The 24,408-nt window shown below is 39.4% G+C and overlaps 1 protein-coding gene across 3 annotated transcripts in view; it reads right to left on the reverse strand.

The window, feature by feature from the left end:
* The window catches only part of TMEM87B (transmembrane protein 87B), a 60,103-nt gene that overhangs the window by 25,813 nt on the left and 9,882 nt on the right, over positions 1-24,408 (reverse strand). Inside the window, exons 4-15 of one of the 3 annotated variants that reach the window (XM_087426102.1) lie at positions 22,540-22,614; positions 21,260-21,313; positions 19,674-19,764; positions 18,138-18,199; positions 17,714-17,897; positions 14,743-14,842; positions 9,921-10,014; positions 7,931-8,004; positions 3,847-3,953; positions 3,707-3,765; positions 2,377-2,480; positions 1,072-1,145 (exon numbers count right to left, since the gene is read on the reverse strand). In XM_087426102.1, coding sequence (XP_087282228.1) covers positions 1,072-1,145; positions 2,377-2,480; positions 3,707-3,765; positions 3,847-3,953; positions 7,931-8,004; positions 9,921-10,014; positions 14,743-14,842; positions 17,714-17,897; positions 18,138-18,199; positions 19,674-19,764; positions 21,260-21,313; positions 22,540-22,614 — 1,078 coding nt within the window. Of the gene's footprint in view, positions 1-1,071; positions 1,146-2,376; positions 2,481-3,706; positions 3,766-3,846; positions 3,954-5,690; positions 5,765-7,930; positions 8,005-9,920; positions 10,015-14,742; positions 14,843-17,713; positions 17,898-18,137; positions 18,200-19,673; positions 19,765-21,259; positions 21,314-22,539; positions 22,669-24,408 lie in introns of all 3 variants that reach the window. The other 2 variants (XM_087426101.1, XM_087426100.1) reach the window with 2 other exon arrangements.

Below are 24,408 nucleotides of genomic sequence, written 5' to 3' on the forward strand. Positions count from 1 at the left end.
ACTCTACTGTCACATCGACTGGGATGCACTCTGGACAACAGCTCTATAAATGTGGAATTTATTAAGAGTGGTTCTCTTCTTTCAACAGTCAAATCTCTTCTGGTTTCTGCCTGCTTTTTGTTGCTCTCCAGTGCCTTCAAACAGTTAATTTTTAAAAATATTCTGTCCCAAGTTTACACTAGTTACCAGCAGGCAGGTTACTTAGTCCAATACAATTCACTCCATCATTGTTGGAGCCAGAACCTCAACACACTGAATTTTAAGATCTTTGTGGCAAATAAGTTTTTCAGGTTTCCTTTCTTAATAGTCAAGTCAGAAAAACATGAGTTAGTTAGTTGTAGGTGAGAACAAGATGAGAGGAGGTAAAAGGAAGTGGGGACACTAAAGACACATTGATTATGTTGCAATTTTTGATGACTGGGTAGACTATAAAATTTTTACAGTTTTTTGGACAATTACAGCACAAAAACAAACTGGAAAAGAATGCTACTAATAAAAGAAACCAAAGTAAGGGAAAATGGAACTTTTTGTTCCATTACTCTCAACATCTAACTTACTTATTGATGTTGCCTTAATAAATGCTTAATTAGAATATTATGGTAAAATTAATAAAATGATAAAATGCTATGTAGAAATTAATAGAAAGATGAAAATAGCACTAAAACCACAATTAGAAATGCTTTGGGCCTGACCGGGAAATTACAGATGTGCATACTTTTAAAAGAGGAAGAAGATGTGATTCAAAGAAATTTAGCAATCATCAAGATGAATGTTATTTAGGAGTGAGGCACAATATATACCAAATCGTTCCTATGAAAAAGTGTACCTACCTCAATATTCAGACTTTAAGAGCAAACAAGTAACAAAAGCTCAAACTACATTAACAATCTCAAAAATTTCATTACTGACTTTTCTTTTTGTGACTGCCTACCGTAATACAGGTTTCTGCAGATACAGTTTTAAAAATACTTTATAGGAAAAAAATGTATGTGACCTTGCATCACAATAAAGGTACAATATTTCTGTTACAATACATACAATGGTCATTTAATAAGAAAACATATCACTCACTTAAATTTTCAGATGTTACCATGAATTCTTCAATTTCATCATCCGAATCATCTATTAAGGGCATGAAGGCATATCTATATCAAAAACAAGGAGTAGTTTTACTAGCATGTTTAAATCCGTTCAGTTTTCCGTTTACATCTTAAAAAGTCATTGCACGCCAAAATACCTACATTTTAAAAGTTTCTCATAAATTAAAACAATAAAAATGTAATCATTTTACTCTCAAATTAGCAAAGATTATTGTGAAGAAGCTATGAAACTGCACCTCCCAAACCCTGTTGGCAAAAGCATAAATGGATCAAATCTTTCTGGAAAGCAATTTTGCAATATATAATGTTCAGGGAAGGGAGTTTTCTGCTGTACTTTTCTCTCTGGGTCACGTTTACCTGCCTGCCCACTACTTTTTCGCTTATCCCCTGATGAAACAGAAGTCGCTAATCTGATTGGTGAAAATAAAGCACACTGATTGCCACATTTACTAGGTCCAAAAGCATTCAAAAAGCATTGTTGATAATGGCAAAAACCTAGAAAGGAAGTGTCTGTTAATTAGGGACTGCTTATATAAATTATGCAACACTCATATTCTGAAATGCCATATAGCCATTAAATGTGATAGATCTATACAAGATGATATGGGAAGATACACCTTAAACAAGAAAGTGCAGAACAGTGTACATATGTATTTATGTACTATTATTACTGTATGATTTTAAAAAAAGAGGGAGAAACACACACACTGGTATATACTTTCTCATTTTCTCCTAGAAGGGAGTACAAGAAACTTCCCAGCACTTTCCTTGGGGAAGAGGAATGAGGCAAGGGAATGCAGGATTTCCTATCACATGCAGTCGACAGCACAACCTTCTGAACTTAGCATTCAAGCTCTTTAGGATTTCGGTCCCACCCTTCCTTTCCAGCATTATATCCCTCCAGTGTAAGTGGTTATTAACCAAACTGCATGCCTCAATGACCTCCAAAGTACACCATATTTTTTCCCACTACCCCAGAAAACGAACATTCTTTCCCAGCTCAGTCTTCACTGCCCTGCTCCCTTCTTCAGGCATAACTAATATAAACGTTGCCTTTTCATGGAGCCTTCCTCACCCCTCTTCCGTCTTCCCCGGGACTTGGTTCACACATCTCTTACTTCACTGTCTTGCACTTGTTATGTCTGTCTTCCTACTTGACTGTATACCCCTTGAAAAGCAAGGACTACTTCCCCACAGCTTCCGTAAATGCGTTTTTAGCACTGTAGCAGGTGATCAACAAACTCTTGCCAAACTTGAATTTTCCTACGCTAGGTACCTTTGATTATTTGCTGATGGTCTCCACAAAAACATTATTACAATAAGAATAAGCGAAAAAAGGAAGCTCCAAAATGCATCATCAACCCAGCGTTCCATCCAATCCTATAATAAGGACAATTCAAACATGAAAAGTTAATTTTCTGATCAACATAAACATCTAGATTTCCCATTGAAATAGTGTACAATGACAAGTGCTAATGAAATCTTTCCAGTCAGTAACTTCCAAATAAATAAGGACATATTTTTTCAAGAAACATAAAAATTAAGAAATGCTATCTTTATAAAATCAACATTAATGCTTATTTCAGCCTTATAACCAATGAGATGAATAAAATCCTAACATAAATTGTAAAGTATCATAATAAAAAGAATTAGAATTTAAAAGGGGCTTCAGAGGTCATTTAATCTATTTTCTAGAGGACAACAGTCATGAGGCAGGTTAATAGCAGAATTAGAACCAAGCTGACAAAGGATATTTTTGACACTGATGACCTTAGAACCTCTGACGCAAAAATCTCAATGCAATAGTTTTCCCAATAGATTATCTTGCTTTTAGTAACACAGGAGATTTTACTATATATTGCTTGAAATGTTTCTAAAGGGCTGTTTAACATTATAAACATTCTCTTCGATAAAATTTTAGGGTTAACAGAAAAATTTAGAAAACAAAAATAAAAATCCAAAAGATACTCTTAGAATTCCAAGTGAAAAATACTAACCTGAGGGAAGGAAGAAAAGGAACATTCAGTCTCTTCTCTCACTGAATTATCCCCAGGGCAGCAGAAGTCCAGGATTTTCAGAGGGCTGTTTGTAATTGTTTATACAGAACTAGAGACTAGCTCCAAATCAAGAAGCCCCCAAAAGAGGGCCTTTCGTATTTTAAGTCTAAGAAATGTATCTTCTTCTAACTAGAGAACCCATGGAGAGTATCTCCTGAATGTTCATAATGAGTATACCATCCTAGAAACATGTCAGACTTTTAAGGTTTACAGTTCTATTTAGAGACAGACAACCCAATTTCATGGTATGCAGGAAGAAAAAGATTTCCTGTTACCTTAAATTCTATAGGGAGAGAATTATTTTTCAAAATATATAAAAGGAAGTGGAGAAAAGGGCATAATTGGAAAAGTAGATTTAAGAACTTTTTCAGATTCACTTAAAGGAGGCAAAAGTTTTTATAATTCTATATAAAATAATTCAAAGTAAACAGAAAAATCTCCACTAAAACTACTTCTATTTACAAACACAAACTAAAGTCTTCAAAATTACACAAAATAAAATAGTATAAATAAAAATGAAAACTATTTAAAAACGGAGATTATACTTACTGATCGACATTTTGCAATTCTAAATGTCTTAGTTGTCCACACCATAAACACTACAGAAGCTGAAACACACCAAAAAAGCCATCTTTGAAGGAAGATGCAATACTGAAATAATTTATTATACGGAAAATTAAATAGCTTACCCAGTACGGCAAAGATGAGCGTATTTGTAAAGTGCCTGTATAAAGAAAATTTCACTGTGTTCTTTCTTAGCCTTAGAGTCTTCATAGTTTGTGCCAAACTTATAAAAATGTGAAAAAAGTTAAGGAAAAAACATTTCAAATAGTAATAAACAGTTAAAATAAAAAACAAAATAAGAGTCTTCTACTACACTTCTAAAACTAGTACTGTTAAATACAGTTCTTATAATTTAAAGTTAATAAAAACACAGAAAACATTATTTTAGCCAATATTGTATGATCATGGTACTGATTTTATCACAGATTTTGCTTTACAATCTACCATTCTCTGAACTAAATAAACTTCAAAGAAAACACACAAGCAAGAAGATCTATGATGTGCTCCTTCAGTGCCAAGCTCCCCAAACACAGGATGGAGTCACCCACTTACTGTCAAGTCCTCTCAGGCCAGACGCTCTTTACAGATCACATCACGACATGCCATGGGGCTTATACTTTTCTGTCTCTCTTTCTTTCTTACTTTATTCTTTCCAGTCTATTCTCGTTTTATCTTCTAAATGACCATAACTAAGAAGTTAGGTCATCTATCAATTCCATTTTATAAATTAAAAAACTGAAATATTAAAAAATAAAATAAAATAAAAAACCAAAAAATAAAAAACTGAAATATGTCAAATAAAACAAATCTGGACTTGGGTAAGGAGAGACTTTATTCAAAAGCTTACTGCAATAGGGAGGACGTTCTGACTTGAAGATCTGCATGAGTCCAAAGGTCAGGCAGGAAAGGGCTTCGTTTTCACAGGGAGGCGTAAACAAGAGTAGAAAGCAGAAGGTGTAGGGAAGTGGGGGGCATGACTGACCAGGAAATGACCTTCCTTGGGGTGAGAGTCTCAGGAGAGGTCAGTAAGGAGGGCTGTGGGTGATGAAAGCTCAGGGACCCGGGAGAAGGAGACCGCTTCCCTTGGTCCAGTCTGGTATTTTGCCCAGATTGGTCAGCAAGTACACAGGTCTGTGTCTGGCCGTGTCCTAGGTAAACCACGGGGCCTCCGGGAGTCTCAGCTAAGTCCTTTGGGGAAGGAGGGTTCTTTGTAGTCAGCCTCTTCCCGGAACACGAAAGGGTGCGGGTTCTCTTAACCATGGCTGTTTTCCAGGAGCATAGGGCTCAGGTCAAGTTCAACATTAACAAGTATGAAGAAGCAAAAGGGGCTTCTCCACTGACTCCTCAGCACTGCAGCTGGGATTCAGGCCACAGCTCTCTGTTGGTGAACGGGAGTTGCTTCCTCTGGAGCACAATCACCAAGCTTTGTTCATGAACCACACGCTGAAAATAACAGAGTTGAGCCAAAGAATGGAAGTGGCAAATTTTGCATTTATGCCTATTTTAAATTCCAAATACTTCATTAATCAAAAACTACATTTTAGTACTAAAACTGCCAAAACTGCTTTCTTAATCTTTCCAAATGACCAGTAAGTTGCAAAAGAAGATCAATTTGTAAAATAACACAATCCAACCAATTAAGGCTACTCTCAGAATTTCCAAAAATGCAAGTACGCTTTATTCTTTAAACATTACCAAGACAAATACTTTTTAAAAATTCTTGACTAAAACCAATTTTCTGTGTTAAAAATCTAATCTTAATCATTCAAAAGTGTTTTTTAAAAGCCAAGGAATAAAAAGATCAAAAGCAAATTCAAAACTGCCTAAGCCTCCACTTACCAAGACACTGCTAAACTTAGGTAAAGCGTAAATCACTTCTCCCGTTAAAGGAAAGTAGTAAGGAAAGCAAACAGGTCCGTCATCCTGAAGCGAGAAGCAGCATGGCAGCGCTGCTGTGGCAGGAAAGGATATCCACCAGCACAAGCCAGAGTCAAGGAGACAGAGAGGGAGACTGGCCAGGAGCACAAGATCAGAATCATTTGCCTGCAGCAAAACAGCAAAAACACAAAACAAACAAGCAGAAAAAAAGAGCTGGCAGGGTTTCATGAGAAAGGCTATGGCTTTTGAATTTTTCAGGCTATTTTTTCTATTACTTTAGAACGAGATCCTTAAAGAATTAGCTACCATAAGTTCATTAAAATCAAAGGAAGCAGGTCCTTATCCAAGCACTCAATTCCATACATAATGTAGTGCTGCTGTTTTCGTTTATCATTGGTAATCATTTGGGAAGTCCACTACCTTTCTGTACAGAGAAAGCAGACTTTTCATTTCAGTAATGACAATTACCAAATAGCAATCTAACAGCAAACGTCAGAAATTCAGGTTCAAGCAGAAATGGATACTCAATTTCTTTCTCTCACCATGAAACACTAACCAAGATCATTTTAATTTCTGGATTTATGACTTCTATCTTAAACATCTTTATTAAAAATATTAATAATAAGCAAACTAAATCTTTCACCTTGTTTTCCTTATCTCTTCACCCCAGCTTGGCTCATTATGTGTTGGAATGGACCAAAGCCAATGCTGTCCACAAAGGTGATAAATTACCCTCATTCAAATCCAGATGGAGAACTAGAGCCTTTACAGCCGCTTTTCTCTGGAATTTTCTGCCAAGTTGTATTACTGAGTATTTTCCCCAATGAACTGCTTTGCGGATGGTTAAGAACAAGAAATTTTTGACATATGTATACCTAAATTACCAGGAGAAAAGATAACATAGATTTTTTTTTTTTGTGAGGAAGATCGGCCCTGAGCTAACATCTGCCAATTCTCCTCTTTTTGCTGAGGAAGACTGGCCCTGGGCTAACATCCATGCCCATCTTCCTCCACTTTATATGGGACGCCGCCACAGCATGGCTTGCCAAGCAGTGCGTCAGTGCGCACCCGGGAACCGAACTGGCGAAACCCGGGCTGCCGCAGCGGAGCGCACGCACTTAACCGCTTGCGCCGCCGGGCCGGCCCCCTAACACAGATTTTTTTTAAATGCAAAGTCTACAGCTCATTAATTGATTGACGAACATAACTCTAACTTGTTAAAGGCTCTAAGCTTATAAAATTTTAGAAATACAATTCCAAATTGAACAGATATCTTAAGCTCACTCACTAAACACACAATGACAGAAGAGAAGACATTAAGATGTCTGGGCAGCTCAAACCTCATCCATTATGGCCCCTTCTCCAAGTTCACTGCCTTGAGGATAGCAAGACTGCCCCCAGCCACCACAATGAGACAGGCAAGATATCTTTGAAGCCTTCTCTCCCTTCTTTTGCCATCCATTTCTAGCGAGCCTATCATTTAGAGTCTTTTTTCCATTTCCTCTGCCCTATTTCTAATCCTCATCATCTCCTCTTTAAATCACTGCAAATGACTCCTTACTAGTCTTCCTGTCTCTAGTCTCTCCTTTTCCAAGTCATCTTGTTATGTCATCCTTGACTTCTTTCTAATACAGAGTTCATGTTATTCACCTGTGCAGCTTCAATTCCTCTCTACTGTCTACCTTCAGAAGGAACTCTAACCTCTTGAGCGTGTCATTCCATCTTTCCCTTCTGGCCCCACCTTCCATGATTCTCCCAACATGTTCACCTACAGGCAAGCTACAATGTCTGGGACATTCTGCCACTGTCCCTATATTTTTATGCTTCCAACTATTTGTTCCCCTCAATTCTTCTCAGAGATGTTTTCCCCGATTCTCTTCCTACTAAACCTCTATTTGTTCTCCTAGTCTCAATTTAAATGTTACCATCTCTATGAAGTCTTTCCTGACTTTTATGCTAGAATTAATTTCTCTCTTTCCTCCCTTTTGCACGGCACCTCTCTAAAATGGCAATTACAACTACCATATTGCTCCTACTTATGTTTTTGTCTCCCCTACCAGATTGTCAATTCTTTAAATGCAGGGACAATATCTTTTTCTTCCACGCTTCCTCACTATGGGGCACATACTGAGCACTTAAGTTTGCTGAACTAAACAGAAAAAAATAAAGATATTCTTTGTTTGGGGAACTGTTACTTTTTCACCCTCAACTAAATTCCTATATTGAGGTAATAATAATGGACAACTATATTTCTTTTATTATTATTACAAATTAAAAATAATCTGATTTTAATGACACAACAAACTACTTTAGAAGGACATAGTAAAGGATATGAACCATACAAAAATGGAGTCAATAACTGCTAAAATAATGTCACCCAAAAGAACAGCTAAATGGTAAGAACCCTAAAAGATAAAAATAGGAAAAAAAAAAACTTGAATGTAAAAGTTTCATTATACTATAGGAATTATCATCCAATGAAGAAAAACAATTTAGCTCATCTCACCACTTTACAAAAGCCACACACAGGGTTTTATTTCCTAATAGAATTGTGTTTAAGCACATGGAAAGTATCTGTTTTGGCAGCAACATATGTTAATTTGTCAACAAATTCTTTGATGATAAGGTAAAATTGTACATGGAATGGCAAATAAAAAGCATCATGTCCCCCGTCCCACTTAGGTCAACTCTTTTAATTCTCCCCTCTCCAAACCAAGTCTACAGCCAAGGCCACTAATGAAATGGACTCCTGATCTTTCCTCCTGCACCTGAAGGGACATGGAGAAAAGTAAAATAAGGAAAAGGAATTGCGTGGAACAGTATAAACAAACCACAGATGAGACACTCTAACTAATCAAGAATTGACAGAGAATCATATGTAAAACAGTTACAGCAGTCGCCCCTTATCCCCAGGGGATACGTTTCAAGACGCCCCAGTGGACGCCTAAAACGAGGAGTTACCAAACTCTATACATACTATGTTTTCTCCTAACTAACGGGCTAACAGGTGGGCAGCGTGCATACAGCATGGATACACTGGACAAAGGGATAATTCACGTCCCAGGTGGGAGGGAGAAGGACAGTTCCGGATTTCATCACGCTACTCAGAATGACGCACAATTTAAAACTTAGGAGTTGTGTATTTCTGGAATTTTCCATTTAATATTTTTGAATCACAGTTGACTGCAGAACTGAAACCACAGAAAGCAAAACCACGGATAAGGGAGGACTACTGTGTATCTAAGGTGTTGACTATGTAAAATTTTAAGGAAATAAAATGTATATACTACATCTATATGCGGGATATTTATCGTTTCTATTTTCTTTCTAGCAAAGGTTAGACTCTTGTGAATTACATACATAAATGCAGAGTTATTATTATGTAAAGGTAAAAATAATACCTTTCAATGGATCAAAGATGAAAAGAGCAGGTGTATCTAACACAGAATGCAGATGTATCAAGGTCAACAGGAAGAAGAATGAGGCTTTTAACGTCATTGGACAAATGTCTTGCTTTAAGGATCAGGTCAAAACATGTGAAGTAAACTTGACATGGCAATATACAGATTAACCACTCTGCACAGTGATCTGATTTATACATCTAATCCAAAAGTCATTTTGGGTAAAAATCACAAGATTCTTTGAATCAAGTAAAATATAATAAGCTTCTTAATCACTCAGTTGTCAACCATATTATTAAGAAAAACTGAGAGCTAGAAATCTAGGAGTCTTCACAGACTTAAATATTCTGACTCTTCTCTAGAGAGCAAAGCACTGCTGCCACATTGCCAGAGTCATTTTTCCCTTGAACACTACCTCCTCCTTGTTCTTCCAAGAGTGGGCTCTGCTGAATACCCAAAATATTTCCACAAGTCAAGGAGAAAACTTATAACCAAATGAGACTTAAGAGAGATGAGATATAATGTCTGTATGTGTAAGGGTTGTAATTAACTTTCTGTTTACTTACACATGTTTAAGCCAAGGGTTAGGGAAGAAATGAATGTGTTCAGACTGCATAATGACAAAAGACAAAACGTTCTTTATAAAGAATAACCATGAATATTTTTGAGATGAAGCTAATTCCTGAAATGACATCAAGTGGTGCCTTCATAATCAATCATATCATTTTAAGAAGTGCTCTGTTTAGCCTTTTAATTTCAGGAAGTATTAAAAAAGGAAAATATTCCACAGGAAAAAAAAGCTCAAATTGGGCCTTCTTCATAAACTTTCTACTTTAAAAGCTCATCTCAGGCGATATAAAGTAAGATCGTATTTCACAGCAACAACAAAAAGAGGAGAAGTGGAATTGTGTAGTTTTTACCCCGATGACTCTCATCATGCCTTCGACAGCTGCAAAGATGAAGTAAAGAAGCCCTAGTCCAATCACCCGGTGCATGACCGTTCCCAGACGGGGCCTGGAATGAGGAAGAGGAAACAGACAAAAAGAAAAAGAGAGAGCCTGGCTGAGTAAAATGCATCTGAATACAATACAAGCCCATTTCCAATGCCAAGAAGTTACTATCTAATCAAATCAGTCTGCGCCTGTCTCCAAGGTACTTTGTTTCAGGAAACAGCGTATTTCTTGAAAACAAAGCAGAAACAGGCTTAGAATAAAGGGGCCTCCTTCTCTAAGACTGGAAGCTATACTGATGCCCATGAAGCGACATTGTGAGGCCACACAGGTGCTGGAGAATTTTGCCGCTGAAATTTAAGCAACATAATTAACATAACCCAGGTGCTACTTCCACAGAATGGAAGAGAAGACTGACGAAACCTAGGAAGGTAAATGCCAACTTCTAAGCATCACTGGCAAAACAATAATTTAATTCTTTCACTAACATTGATTAAGAACTGTTCTGAGAAATGTTTTGTTAGAGACCATCTACTGAGTTTACGACTTTGGCAGAGATCGAGCAGGATATCAGGAGATGGAATCCCATTACCCTCCTCTTAATACACAAAATGAGAGTGCTAACAGACTTTAGTTTTCATTCTTTAAATTGAAAAGAATTAAAATAACATTTTTGATTCTTTAAAAATATCAATGAGATGGGAAAATGCAAAGATGGTGATTTTTGCAATTAATAATTTGAAACTAGAACCGAAATTTCATGACGTTTGCAAATCAGAATTTATTGTACATATGTTTTAATTCAAAAACCCTCTTAATTAGAAGAAAAAACTGGTTTTGAAAAAATACTTAAGATACTCATTTTAAAACAAAATCTAAGTAAAAATTAAACTAATATTCATAGCTCATATTTAAGATTGTTTATCTAATTTAGTGAATCTAAATTCTGATTCATTATAGCCAGCTAACTGGAACCCTCCGACAGCCGGTATTACTGCTGCCGCTTTGTAAGAGCTGAATACAACAAGCTGACAGCGAAGGGATTCACTCAAAAAGGGCTTGTGCCCTTACACATCAGCTCAACCTTTCACTCCTTTTGCAGCAACCACACTCCACACCTCGGCACCCCATGTTCATCACTAGAATCATGAGGTACCACAAGATTCCACAAGAGGGTTTTGTGTTCTGTATCCGTACTAAGCCCTACCCCCTCCACAAAAAAAGGGATTTGAGAAGGAATCTCAATAAAATTCCAATGAAAAGAAAGTTTCCTGGCTAAATCTTGCTAACTACATGAATCCTGAGCTCACAAGCATACATGCGTGCATTTGATGCATATTTACTGAGTGCGTGCTATGTGCCAGGGACTGCACTGGGGTCTCAGCGTAAAGCAGGAGACAAAACAGGGAAAGCTCCTACTGCACTCAATGGGAGGGAAAAGACAACAAATACTAATCAAGAGGCCCTGTAAAAAGGATGAGGGGTCAGAGTGACCAAGGGTGTGCACTACGTTAGGAATCCTGACAGGGCTATCTTCCCTGGGAGACGACAGTGGAGCAGAGATCTAAAAGAAGTGAGGGGGCAAACTATCCCCGGGATCTGGGGAAAGAGGCTCACAGGCAGAGGCTCTACTGCCTTGTGAGGAAGTGTTTGTTGTGTTTAGTGAACAGCAATAGCAAGAAAGCCGGCAGGACGGAGCAGAGTGTTCGAAAGGGATAGTGGTAGGAGTTACACTTTAAAAGGCTCATCCACTGCTGTGTCTGGAAAGACTGACAGGAGCCCAGGGGAGAAGCAAGGAGACCAGTCAGGAGGCTACTAAGGTAGTCCATGCGGGAGAAGATAGTAGCTTGGACCAGGGTGGAGGCTGTAGAAGGGACGGGAAAGGTTCATTCTGGATGTGTTCTGAAGTTAGAGCCATGGAACTGGACGAGAGTGCCCAGGGGTGCGAGTCACTAGAGCAGAGGTCTGGGGCCTGAGCCTGGGCACTCCAATGCTGGAGCTCAGCAAGACCAAGAGGCTCCAGCAGAGACTGGGAAGGAGCAGCCAGGGCTCCACCACCAAAGCTGCTGACGGGGCACCTCCACGAAGGCTGGTGATTTGGCAAGGAGAGGTCAAGGTGACCTTGACAAGAGCAGCCTCAGTGGAGAAATGGGGCAGCAGCTCACTAGGGTATGTTCAAAAGAAAATGAGGGACTTTGAAGTGGCAAGTACAGACAACTCATTTGAAAAAGTATGCTGCTCAGGGGTGAAGAGAAATGAAGCAGAAGCGGAGGAGAGGGCCACGCGGGATTACACAGGGTTCTGCTTCTGAAGAGGGCAGAAAGGACAGCCTGCTGATGGGAGTGACCCACCAGAGAGGAAAACTGATGATCCAGCAGAAAACAGAACCGGCTGCTGGGGCAGCTTCTCTGACAGATGACAGGTAACAGGATCCAGAGCACAAGGCCAGGCGCAGGACTTCACCACGAGCAGGGATGGTCTGTGCCTTTCAGAGAGGAGCAGAATACTGCTTCTGGTCCACATGTGGGGGGAGTGACACAGATTTGTGGTGGGAACGCGTCGGAATTCCCTTCTGACAGCTTCTATTTCCTCAGTGAGAAAAGAACCAAGATGAGCTGAGGTGGATGAAGGCAGGCAATCGGAGACGTGAGGAGAGAGAAGGGGTGAAACGGTCTTCTGCAAAGTGGGCGAGTGAGAACATAAATCGACAAGGGGATCTAGAAGAACTGCCAGCAGGAACAATGGCGAACTTGAAGTACAGGGTCACGAAGTGAAACGAGCCTGGGCAGTGTGGTCGCGTGTTCTTCTCGGGCAGATTCCGCTGCTCAGGTGTGAGTCTGAGGCAGACGGGAAGCTGGATTTATCCAGGGAGGCTGACGAAGGGAAAGGCAGAGGGTTGCAGGTGTATGCAAGGATGTGAGTAGCCTGCTGGACCAGGAGTATAAGCTAAAGGAAGAAGGGGAGGATCGGCGGAAGGCAGATGGATCAAAAGGCGGGAGGCCACACCAGGGTCAGAGAATGACTGGAGCTGACACATTAGCGCAAGTAAACAGGAAAGAGAGGAGGTGACAGTGGAGGTGACCCCAGCTCAGAGGGATCACAACGAGGCGTGCCGACGTCCTCCTAATCGCAGATGTCAGCTCTGCAAACACCAATAACCCTTGGGCTGCGGGGGAAGAAAGAAAAGTGGATTGCTTCAAGTGGCAATTATGAAGAGGGTGCAGGGTCATAATAATAAAGCCTAGAGAACAGCCATGGAAATCAGTAGCTGAGTTGGGGTGACAAGCAAGAGCAGCAGAGGTGAGGAGGTAAGATCAGGTTATTTAAAGGCTCATCCACACGGATACTGAAATCACAGGGAATTCTGACAGATGAAGTGCTGAGGAGAAAGACAGTGAAGCACGTGCTCAGAGAGCGAAGGGATGAGCGGAGAGATCTGGAGTTGACGGGGGGCTGCAACAAGAAGATGAAGCAGTGGTCCAGTCTGAAGGCCTGAGCTTCCAAGAATCAGAGGGTTTTAGGGAAGAAGGAAGAAGAACGGTCTGAAAAAGGCAATGAGGATAAAGAGGACAAGCTCTCCCATATCCACGCCCAGTGACTCAGGTATGAGAGAAAAGATCTGCTCGAGAGGGTCCAGAAGAAGCAGGTATTCAGGAGACGGCCAGATTTCAGTCAAAAATTTTGCTGACTTGGCGTTTATGTTCTCCCTCACAATGCCCAGATATAGTCACAAAAGCATGACTATGCTGTTTAGGAAACAGAAAATGGTTTAACTTCCAGAATCATTTTAAATTTTCCATTATCCTTAAAGTTGATTATTTATTCATCCAACTATAAAACGTCACTAGAATTCAAATTCGGGATCTTTATTTGAGGACAGTATAAAATAGCCAGTACAGTCATGTGTCGCTTGACAACAGGAACACATTCTGAAAAACGTGTCACTAAGCGATTTCGCTGTTTTGCGAACATCATAGAGTGTACTTACACAAACCTAGATGGGACAGCCTACTACACACCTAGGCTGTATGGTGCTAATCTTATGGGACCACTGTCATATATGCGGTCCACTGTCGACTGAAACATCGTCAGGCAGCGCATGACTGTACATGGAGATCCTTTAAAAACATGTTCAGGCAAAAATTATATAAAACTTGGATGTAAGGCAAAAACATTTCAATGTCATATGGGGGTAAAGCCACGCAAGGATTATAGAAGGAAAAGTACTTCGTCCAACTCACTGTTTACTACGGATTAAAGATCTCAGACGTCGTAAAGTGACAGGCTAGCTGATAGATCTTTGCCTGGTAGAGATGCAAATAATTTCTGTTCAGTGGAAATGATAACCCCAAAGATTACAGTTTGTTGCCCATAGGACAGTAACCAGTTTTGTATACAACCCAGCAATCTTAATGTAATCTTTCTTTATTCAATTGTCTGTAAATATTTAGTTCTTTTTTACATTTTACTGGTTCCTTCATTAATTAATGAGTTGAATAAAATCTGTGACATCTATTCATTTAAAAAAAAAAAAATGTTCAGGCAGATATTCCCCTGTGGGATTTGTATTATGCTATTGAGAAGTTGCCAGTTTCACAGAGATCATGATGTTTGTTGTTACGTGCCGTCAAGTCGGCTCCGACTTCTGGGGGCCCCCTGAATGAGTGATGTCCACCACGACCTGTCCTCAACAGCCCTTCTCTGCAGCTTCTACAGACTCACGCCCATGGCTACATGGACAACAGATCACAAGACTGGAGACTCGGTATCTTTTCAACACACCAATACTTACTTCACAATGCCATACCCCAAGCTCACAATGATCACAAGGAGGCGTGCCAACGTCCTCTTAATCGCAGATACCAACTCCGCAAACACCAATAAACCTTGGGCTGGGGGGGAAGAAAGAAAATAATTCACTCTGTGTCCATCTGGAAGGCCGCCACCAAGATTTTAAATATGTACTATGTACAACTACATTCTGACCTCAGACGAATTAGCTATATTTGATTTAAAAATCATCTCATCCGACTGATGTCTGAAACCCTCAGTGAAGAGGAATTCACTATCTCATGAAGAATTCACTCCGTGTTCGCTCAGCTCTATTGGGGCACAGCTTTCTTATATCAACCGGAACTGTCTCCCTTAGCGTCCCTCTGTTCTTCTTCCCCTTGAGGCTACAAAGAACTATGTCCCTCTTCTTGTCCTGTGAATATCTGAACACCATAATGTCCTCTGGAGTTCTTTTCTCCAGGATGTCTTCATCATTTATTCATTTACGCTCTACTGAGTGGCTATAATAGTAAAAGATACACCGTGATCCCTGCCTTCGGGAAGCTTGTACTCTGGTTAGGACAAGTAAACAGACAGAACTTAGGATGGTGTGTGCTAGAGCTAACACAGTATCTCCCAGGACTATGAAGAAAGCCAACCTAACCAACATTTAGGGAGATGCAGTGCACATGGGTCCAGAATAGCTTCCCAGAGGAAGTGTCATCTAAATCAGAATTTGAAGGCTAAGTAGGAGTTAACTATTTGGGGGAAGGAAAGGGGAAAGCAAAGGAAATAGCACATGCAATTGCTATTGGAGGCATGGAGGAGAAAAGCAAAATATGCTGCAAGAAGTGAAAGTTCAGTATGTCTGCAGCAGAAAGGGTAATGAGAGAATGTCAAGAAAAGAGGCTAGGGACAGAGGTAGGGACCAATCACATAGGGTTTTCAGGCCATGCTACAAGTCTGGACTTGATGCTAAGGGCAGCGAGAAGTCAATGATAGTAAACAAGGAACCAGTAAACTATAGCCCATAGGCCAAATCTGGCCCTACATTTGTTTTTGTAAATAAAGCTTCACTGGAACACAGCCATGCCCATTTGTTGTCTGCGGCCACTTTCACGCTACAATGGCAGAGTTGAGTAGCTGCAATAGGGACAGTACGGCCCACAGAGCCAAAAACATTTATTATATGGCCTTTGCAGAAACAGTTTGCTGACGCTTGGAATAAAAGGGACAGCTTTCTTTTATCAAGATTGCTCTACTTAATGGCTTGGAGAGGAACTAGACTGCAGCTGAGGAAAATGCTCAGGTTATTCCAGAAATCCAGGTAAGAGATGATGAGAGTGCTGACAGTGAAGATGGAGAGAACTAGAAAGACATTCAGAAATCAGTTGTACATCCACCAAATTGTTTTTGTTTTCAGTTCACATTTCTCCATCTTGTCTACAAGAAATCTCAAGAGACCTTGTCAATACCTTGAAGAAGTCCAGATATATACTAAGTTTATTACATTTTCCAACTGCCAATCTAGTAGCATAAAAGAAAGAAGCTAATCTGACACAATCTATTCTTAATGTACTCATGCTGGGTCCTCACAATCACTGTTCCCTATCCTTTTAGAAATTTTTCTAAGGCCTATCCTTTCAGGATCAATGCTGGGCAAGACAGCCTAGGTTACAGAATTCCCACTTGGGAAAATCAGAAACAACATCGGCCCATGCCCAGCCTTCTGGCATCTCTCCTTTTCCACAGGACTCCTCAAAGACACTGATAGCAGTCTAGGGTTTCTCTTCCTAGCTATTCTGGTGTCATCTCAAACAGAGGGCTTCAAGTCATGGGGACGGCACACGGTCTCTCATCTCTTCATGGATCTCAGGCTTTTTCTGCCCTCAACAAAAAGTTCACGCCATCCTTTACTCTTTCTAGACAAGAGATGACCATCACTAATAACAAAGGAGCAGAACTGCCTTCTCTGACATTCAAGAATGCTTTAATCCCCAGCCATAAGCAGCAGCCCCATCCTTCCTTCCTTACCAGGTTTAGAGCTCACACACACAAAAGTATCACTAAAACTTCTTATAGAGTAATAATTCTCTAATATGCCTGCCTGCATGTCTGTCCTTCATTTATTCTTCTGTACATGTCTTTTTAAACCTTTTATTTTGGGAAACAACAAACATTCCCCAACATAAAGAAAGTAGTAGAATGAACTCCCATGTACCCAACACTCAGCTTCAGTAATTATCAACATTATGCCAAATTTGTTGCATCTATATTCCAACTCACTTTTTTTCCTGAAGTATTTTAAAACAAATAGCAGACACAACCACCCCCTCTGAAAATCTGTAGCAAGATCATTTGTAAGTGACCACTCAGAAGCACATTCCTGAGTACTTTCCACCCTTTCCAGAGGTTCAGCGATGGAATTAACCATACTCTCCTTCTCTGGCCTTTTTGAAATCTACCTTCTAGAAGTCTGGGGCCCACATCTGAGGATGACCAACTACATGCCCTCTCTGCCTCACACGTAAACTGTGTCGACTGCGACGGGGCCTCCAATGGTCACGTGAAGTTCTTTGCAAGAGTGAAGATGCAGAGAGAATGCAAGAAGGCTACAGGCACCATTCATCCCAGGGCTACTGATTTTAACCCCCGTGGCCAAATGTTCTTTTCTTTTTTGGAGGAGAAAGAACAAGAAAGGGGATGGGGGAAAAAACAGAGAAATATGTTAAAAGGATCGGCAGCACCTAAAGTTCCCTGTCTAGAACTTTGTGTTGTTTTAGTCCCATCACTGGTAGGTGAACCTTAAGGAATGGGAATTTTCTTTTCCCCAGGAGGAAAGTGAGGGAAAGTCAGCATGAAGGAAAACAGAAAATGAAGACAATACACATTGGAGCCCACTATACGAAGGGGGACCTCCCACAGCTCTGCTCACAAATGCAAGGAGCCTCCTGGACCACATCGTATTTATGGAGACCATCACAACTTACTTGATAGCCCAGTGCTGTTGATGTTTTGATATTCAGAATAAAAAACTGCCTTTTCAAGCATTCCCAGGAAAATAACGGCTGCAATCCAGAACTGGATTCTTAATATATCTTTCCAGTAACAGGCAGACCAGATCAGCCAGAGTAGGCCATATAAAATATAAACGATACACATCACCATGTAAAACTGTAGGAAGAGAAGCAATTTTAGTCAGGTAAGCCTTCTGATCATTTGAAAGTTGACATTCTACATTCCAGTATCCAATCCTTTATTTTCCAGTCACTCTGGAACCAGAAACAGAGAGTATGTCAAAGCATTAGCTACTAAGGGATTATCACCACTGAGCTCTTAAAATTTTTTAATTTTCCAATTAGGATACAAAATCAGTAAAAAATAAAAAAGGAAAAAATGATGAGAAATACTCACAATCATTAGAGGCCAATCTGAAGCAGAGATATAGCCATGAGGCCCCATCATAGAAAGAGAAACTGGCAACGGTGAGGGTAGGGATAAAGAAATTAAAGAATTAAATTAACAATTGGTCTTAAGTTTTTAAATGTAAGCTAATTTCTCAGAAGGCTCCAAGAATACAACCTAAAAAATGCTGAATTTTTACCTAGCACACATGTGGTATTGGATAATTACTAGCTGTTTGATTATGTACTCTTATCAAGATACCTTTACTTGTACACATGCTGTGGTGAAACCTGAGCCAAATCTGATTGTACGCAGACAGCAAAGTAGTACTAGCCTTAGACTGGCCCCTTGCTGAGTCGCTGACTTCGCTGAGAACTTTGTTTTCCTTAACGTAACTTGGGAAAAATTACTGAACTCGACTATCAAGTTTGGATTACTGTCTGAGATAGGAATAATAAATAGTGTCAAATATAGTGCAAGACTCGCAGGGCTGCTCAGCAATCACTCCAGTTACTAACCAGCAGGGGCTTAAAACTGCCTGCTGGTGTCAGGGGAAAAGACACGCCACCTGGGAAGGAAGGGGGCACAAAGGGGGCGCTGGCAGAATGGCGTCAAAATACCTGCTTCCTCTGTCTGGCATGGTCTGGCCCATTTTGTCGTCTCCAGGAGGAAGCCCTACTTCACACTCTTCCAGAGCAGTCACCTCCACCAGCGTCCCCCACGGACCCCCAGCTCTGTGCCTACTCTGCAGCAATGCCAGTCTCATCTCACTGCTTTCTGCCTGCCCACTGGCCTGGGCACCTCTCAGAGGCAAAGCCTGGCTTTACCTCTGTGTGCCCAGTGGATGACTCAGAGCGGTTTGCAAATCCCCAGGACCTTCACACGCTGTCTGGCTACTGTCAGCCCAGCAGACCTCACTCTGGAAAATGACAGCCAGTCAATTCTAGGATATGTGAAAGCATTCATTCCCTTGAAAATTGCTTATTGTGAGCCCGCTTTTGCACTGGGCAGTAGGGACTACAGCTTAACGAGGCACAGCGGGTCTACCTTGGCAGGAGAGGAGCAGGGGAGCTCACAGATGACAGAAGCCACAGTTAGCGGACATACTACTACTACTTCTGGGTTACAGACAGAGGTTTAAAAAAATGTTTTTTTCAAAGAACAAAATTTTAAACCACTGATGATGGCCACTTTCAAGAACAGAATATAATCTACTTCAAATACAATTAAGACATTGCTTACCCATTTCTACATGTTAAAAAAATTTTTTTTAACCTGGAAGGATAGAGAATTTTATATCTTACTATGAAGTTTAAAATTTTTTAAATTTATCTTAATTTTAAATTTCCAATCCACTAAAAAAATAAATATTATAATTAAGATAAGCATAAAGTTTTATGTCCTCCAAATAAACAGATTAGTCATTTTTGTAACAGAAATTCATTTTTGAATGTTTTAATAGAGAATGTAGAAAATTTGAGTCAATGACAAAAATACAGAATACAGTAAAAGCAGACTGTAAACACACATGCAATTTAACTATACCATTTAAATTCCACTTTGCATCTGTTTTTTCCGTTTTAATAGAAACAATAAAGATATGAAACCCATCTCTCTGTGTTCTGGCTATCACATCCTGAAACAAGAAAAAAAAATCCTTTATGTTATTTTTTTTAATTGCTATATAAGATATAGCTAAGCACTTGTTCACCACATTTTAAAACAACTCTTAGTAACTGAACTGGGTACCTTTTAAAAAACGCACATAATACAGTGAAAAGGAATGGGAGGCAGAGGAAAGACAGTGGACAGTGGAAGGATTTCCTCCATTTTTTTTTTTACCACCATCCTCCCAGACCCAAAGGGATGGAGTAAGAAAAAAGCTTTTTCCATTCTTCAATGTTTTCTACTTTTTACATTTCTACAGGTTCTCCCCCCAATCTTACCATTCTACGTTTTATTTAACATTACCATTCAAATATTTTTTCCAACATTACTCTTCCCATATTTTATCCTAATATCATCAAGCATTCAGTTTTTCAATGTGTGTTTTTAAAATTGAACTCAGGGAGGAAGAAGTCAGATAACATTGTTAGAAATGACTCAGATTCATTATATATGCTAAATTATTTAAATTCTTTAGGGTATTATGTTACTAGTTTAGTCCCACTGAGGACTAACACTGCCCACTGTAATGCCTATGAAGCCTTCAATACCCCCACACAACTAAACCAAACTTTTCACATTCCTCCGTCCTGAATATTTCCTATCCTTTTCCTTCATTTCCTAATCCTCCATCTGCGACAGAGTTTGTGCAAAGCCAAGAGAGAGTTCATCACAGCCACTGTAGAAGGAATGCCTTTCCACTGTCAGACTACCCTTTAAGATGGGTGAAGAAAAGCAGAAATGTGAAGAGTCACTCACAGTATAAAAGCAAACATTAAGCTCTCCTAAACCTGCTTTCAGTCCCTACACCCTCCTTCCAACCCTCTCGACCTCTTGGTCTTCTGACTCTTGGTATTTGCCCAAAATACCAACCTCCCCGCCCCTGTGCCCACGCTCCACTCATGATTTCTATTTCTTTACATCCTTTTTTTAAAGATTTTATTTATTTATTTTTCCCCCAAAGCCCCAGTAGATAGTTATATGTCATAGCTGCACATCCTTCTAGTTGCTGTATGTGGGACGCGGCCTCAGCATGGCTGGAGGAGTGGTGCCTCGGTGCACGCCCAGGATCCGAACCCGGGCCGCCGGCAGCGGAGCGCACGCACTTAACTGCTAAGCCACGGGGCCGGCCCTATTTCTTTACATCCTTAACGATGAAACATACTATCCCATTTGGGCATCTGAAAGTGGAATTTTATTTTTTAAAGAAAAAAAAGGCTATATAGAAGTTAATTTTAAATTATACTTTCAGGAGATTTTTTAAAAAAACAAAGAAACAAGTATATACAAAATTCATATACACATATGCAAGAAAATATACTGTTTTAAATAATGTTTCTTTTTTCTTTCCCAATCCTAATAACCCTACTTTATATTACTCTACAAGTATCCATCCATCAGCAGATTCTTTTCAGTTTTACTCTAAGTTGTATATATTTGATTTAAAGACAAATAAAATGACTCACCTCTGATCCTTCCTGGTTTGAAACATTTCTGATATTTGTTATTAGTTCTTTATTCTGGGGAAAAAAACGCATTTTATATTGCTGCATTTCTATGGGGAAATAGTTTTAATAATTAAGAAAAAAATAGTTTAAGAAAAAAATACATATTTGAAAGCTGAACACCAGAGAACAAATCTTATTGTACCCCAAACATGGTAACAAAATCCTGCTTTTGAAAAATTACTTCCTTAATAAGGATAGTGGTTACTGTGGGTGGGGAGGGTATTAGTAAATAAAAGGGGGCTCTAGGTGCTAAAATGTTCTGTACTTGATCTGGGTCTACACGGCTGTGTTCAGGTTTTGAAAATTCATCAAGCCGTACACTTCTGATATGCGCACTTTCCTATATGTTTATTACACTTCAACACAAATTTTTTAAACAACTCCTTTAAAATTTTTTTTAAATTTATTTTTATTTCTTTGTGTGTGAGGAAGACAGGCCCTGTGCTAACATCTGCCAATCCTCCTCTTGTTTTGCTGAGGAAGACTGGCCCTGGGCTAACATCCATGCCCATCTTCCTCCACTTTATATGGGACGCCACCACAGCATGGCTTGCCAAGCGGTGCGTCAGTGCGCACCCGGGATCTGAACCGGCAAATCCCAGGCCTCCGCAGGGGAGCGAGCGCACTTAACTGCTTGCGCCACTGGGCTGGCCCCTAAAATTTTTAATAAAGATATATTTTCATTTCAGAATTTACAGAACAAAAAATAAGTTAAAATGACCCATGGCCTCACTACCAAGGGATGGTTGCTGTTAACATTTTAGAATCTAATCTTCTAAGCTAGCAAGGAGAAAATACATAAAGGAGGAGAGTGTTCAAGTGTGTTAAATGCTGGTAAGTCAAGTAAGACGACAGATCTTTGGTAAGAGTAACGGATCACTGGATTTTACAACACGGAGGTCACTGGTGACCTTGACTAGAGCAGTTTTGATGGAATGATGGGGGCAAAGGTCCGACTGAGTGGACAGAAGAGAGAGGAAGTGACAGCAGATCATGAAAGGAAGATAAAAGGATCCTCTTTCATGAATGCTGCTGCAAAGGGGCACAAAGAAATACAACAATGGTGCCAATACTTTACTTATTATGGACTACCATACACACAAAAGAACTAAAGTTAAAAATTCACAAATTAAGCACTTCTCTTTATCAAAATACTGATAAAACGGAATTAGAGCTGATGCTTGTATTTACTGGGAGTAAAATAAATTCTATTTTAACACGGCAAGACAGATACTCACATTCAATGAGGGAAACACCTGTAAATCACTGCTGCAATCTAAGTTTTCATTTTTTGTTGTCCGACATTCGATGTTCTTGAAATAATGACAAAAGTCTTTATTAACACTGTCATGATTTTGTGACAGCTCCTATCCAAGGTAAAATTCTATGTTATAATTTATTTCCAGACTTCTTATCCAAGAAGTAAAACTTTATATCTAAATAATACCAAAAATTTATTCAGTATGGAACAGTGAAAATATGCAGTAGAACAAAATACTGAAAAGAAAAAAGTTTTGAATATAATTTTAAGTATAATTGAGGTGATCATAACGTTGTAGCCATTCCAATGTGCTCAGACAAAGTAATACATAATACAAGCATAATCTTACAGTAAGAAAAGTGATTAAGATATTAACACAAGGAAATGGTTCATCGAGAAATAAAACATACTTTGTCCTGGAGCTACCTCCATTTTATCCCACGTATAAAAGATTTTACAGAGAAATAAAGCAATATTTGACTACTAGGAAAGATAAACCAAACACTTAGCAACATAAAGCAAAGATGGCAAACCCAACTGAGTACAAGGGAGACACTTATTTACACATCAGTGACCTGAGGTTCTTTGCTTCCTAGATGGATGAATAAAACCATGCCCATAATGGCAGCTCCCAGTCATCAAGAAAAAGTTAAGTTGGCTCCCACTGGCCAAATAAGGGACAATTTCAGCAAAATAAATAAAAATACTAATAGATTATAACCCATATAACAAAGTAAAAATCAATGAGTCCACACTGATGACTGACTGACTGACAGACAGGCAAGAGAGAGCTCATCATCATAGTAGAATGCTAATAAATGTAGAAGGAAACAAAGAATTAGAAAATCACCATTCAGCAATTATCATAGTAACAACTGACTCATCAGGCAGGAATTAAAGGATGTTAAAAGAAGGATTGATGAAAAAACAGTATATTTACATACAAATACAAAAGTATTTCTTCACAATTTATTGTTAATAGCAAAAAGAAAAGTAGTAACATTTTTTTTGGAAGTTAAAATTTTTTTTTATTGCACTAACATTGGTTTACAACATTATATAAGTTTCAGGTGTACATCATTATACTTCTATTCCTGCATAGATTACATCCTGTTCACCACCCAAAGACTAATTACAACCCATCACCACACACATGCGCTTAATCATCCCTTGCACCCTCCTCCCTCCCGGCTTCCCCTCTGGTAACCACCAATCCATTCTCTGTCTCTCTGTGTTTGTTTTCTGTTGTTTTTATCTTTTAGAAAAGTAGTAACTTTACAGTAGAGACACCTAGCAGAAACTTCCTTATCCAACTGATCAAAGTTAACATCGCCAAAACTGGGACAAACCAGTATTCTCTGGTATACCTGCCAAAAATATAACCTGAATCTAATCATGAGGAAATATCAGACATAAATTACATTTTGTAAAATTAAATGGCTTGTACACTTCAAATATATCAATGTCATGTCATAAAAGACCAAAAAAAAAAAAAATCACTGCAGAAATGCAATGTGATCCTGGATTGGATCCTGTACCAAAAAAACCACTGTTAAAAAGGATGTTATTGGAAAACTGGCAATTTTTTTTTTTTTTTAATAATTTTATTTATTTATTTTTTTTCCCCCAAAGCCCCAGTAGCTAGTTGTATGTCGTAGTTGCACATCCTTCTAGTTGCTGTAAGTGGGACTCGGCCTCAGCATGGTTGGAGAAGCGGTGCGTCGGTGCACGCCCAGGATCCGAACCTAGGCCGCCAGCAGCAGAGCGTGAGCACCTAACTGCTAAGCCATGGGGCCGGCCCTGGAAAACTGGTAAAATTTTAAATAAGGTCTGTTTGTTAGATAGT

This window comes from Ceratotherium simum, chromosome 40, assembly GCF_057802395.1.
Source record: "Ceratotherium simum simum isolate JZ-2026a chromosome 40, ASM5780239v1, whole genome shotgun sequence".
Taxonomy (NCBI): domain Eukaryota; kingdom Metazoa; phylum Chordata; class Mammalia; order Perissodactyla; family Rhinocerotidae; genus Ceratotherium; species Ceratotherium simum.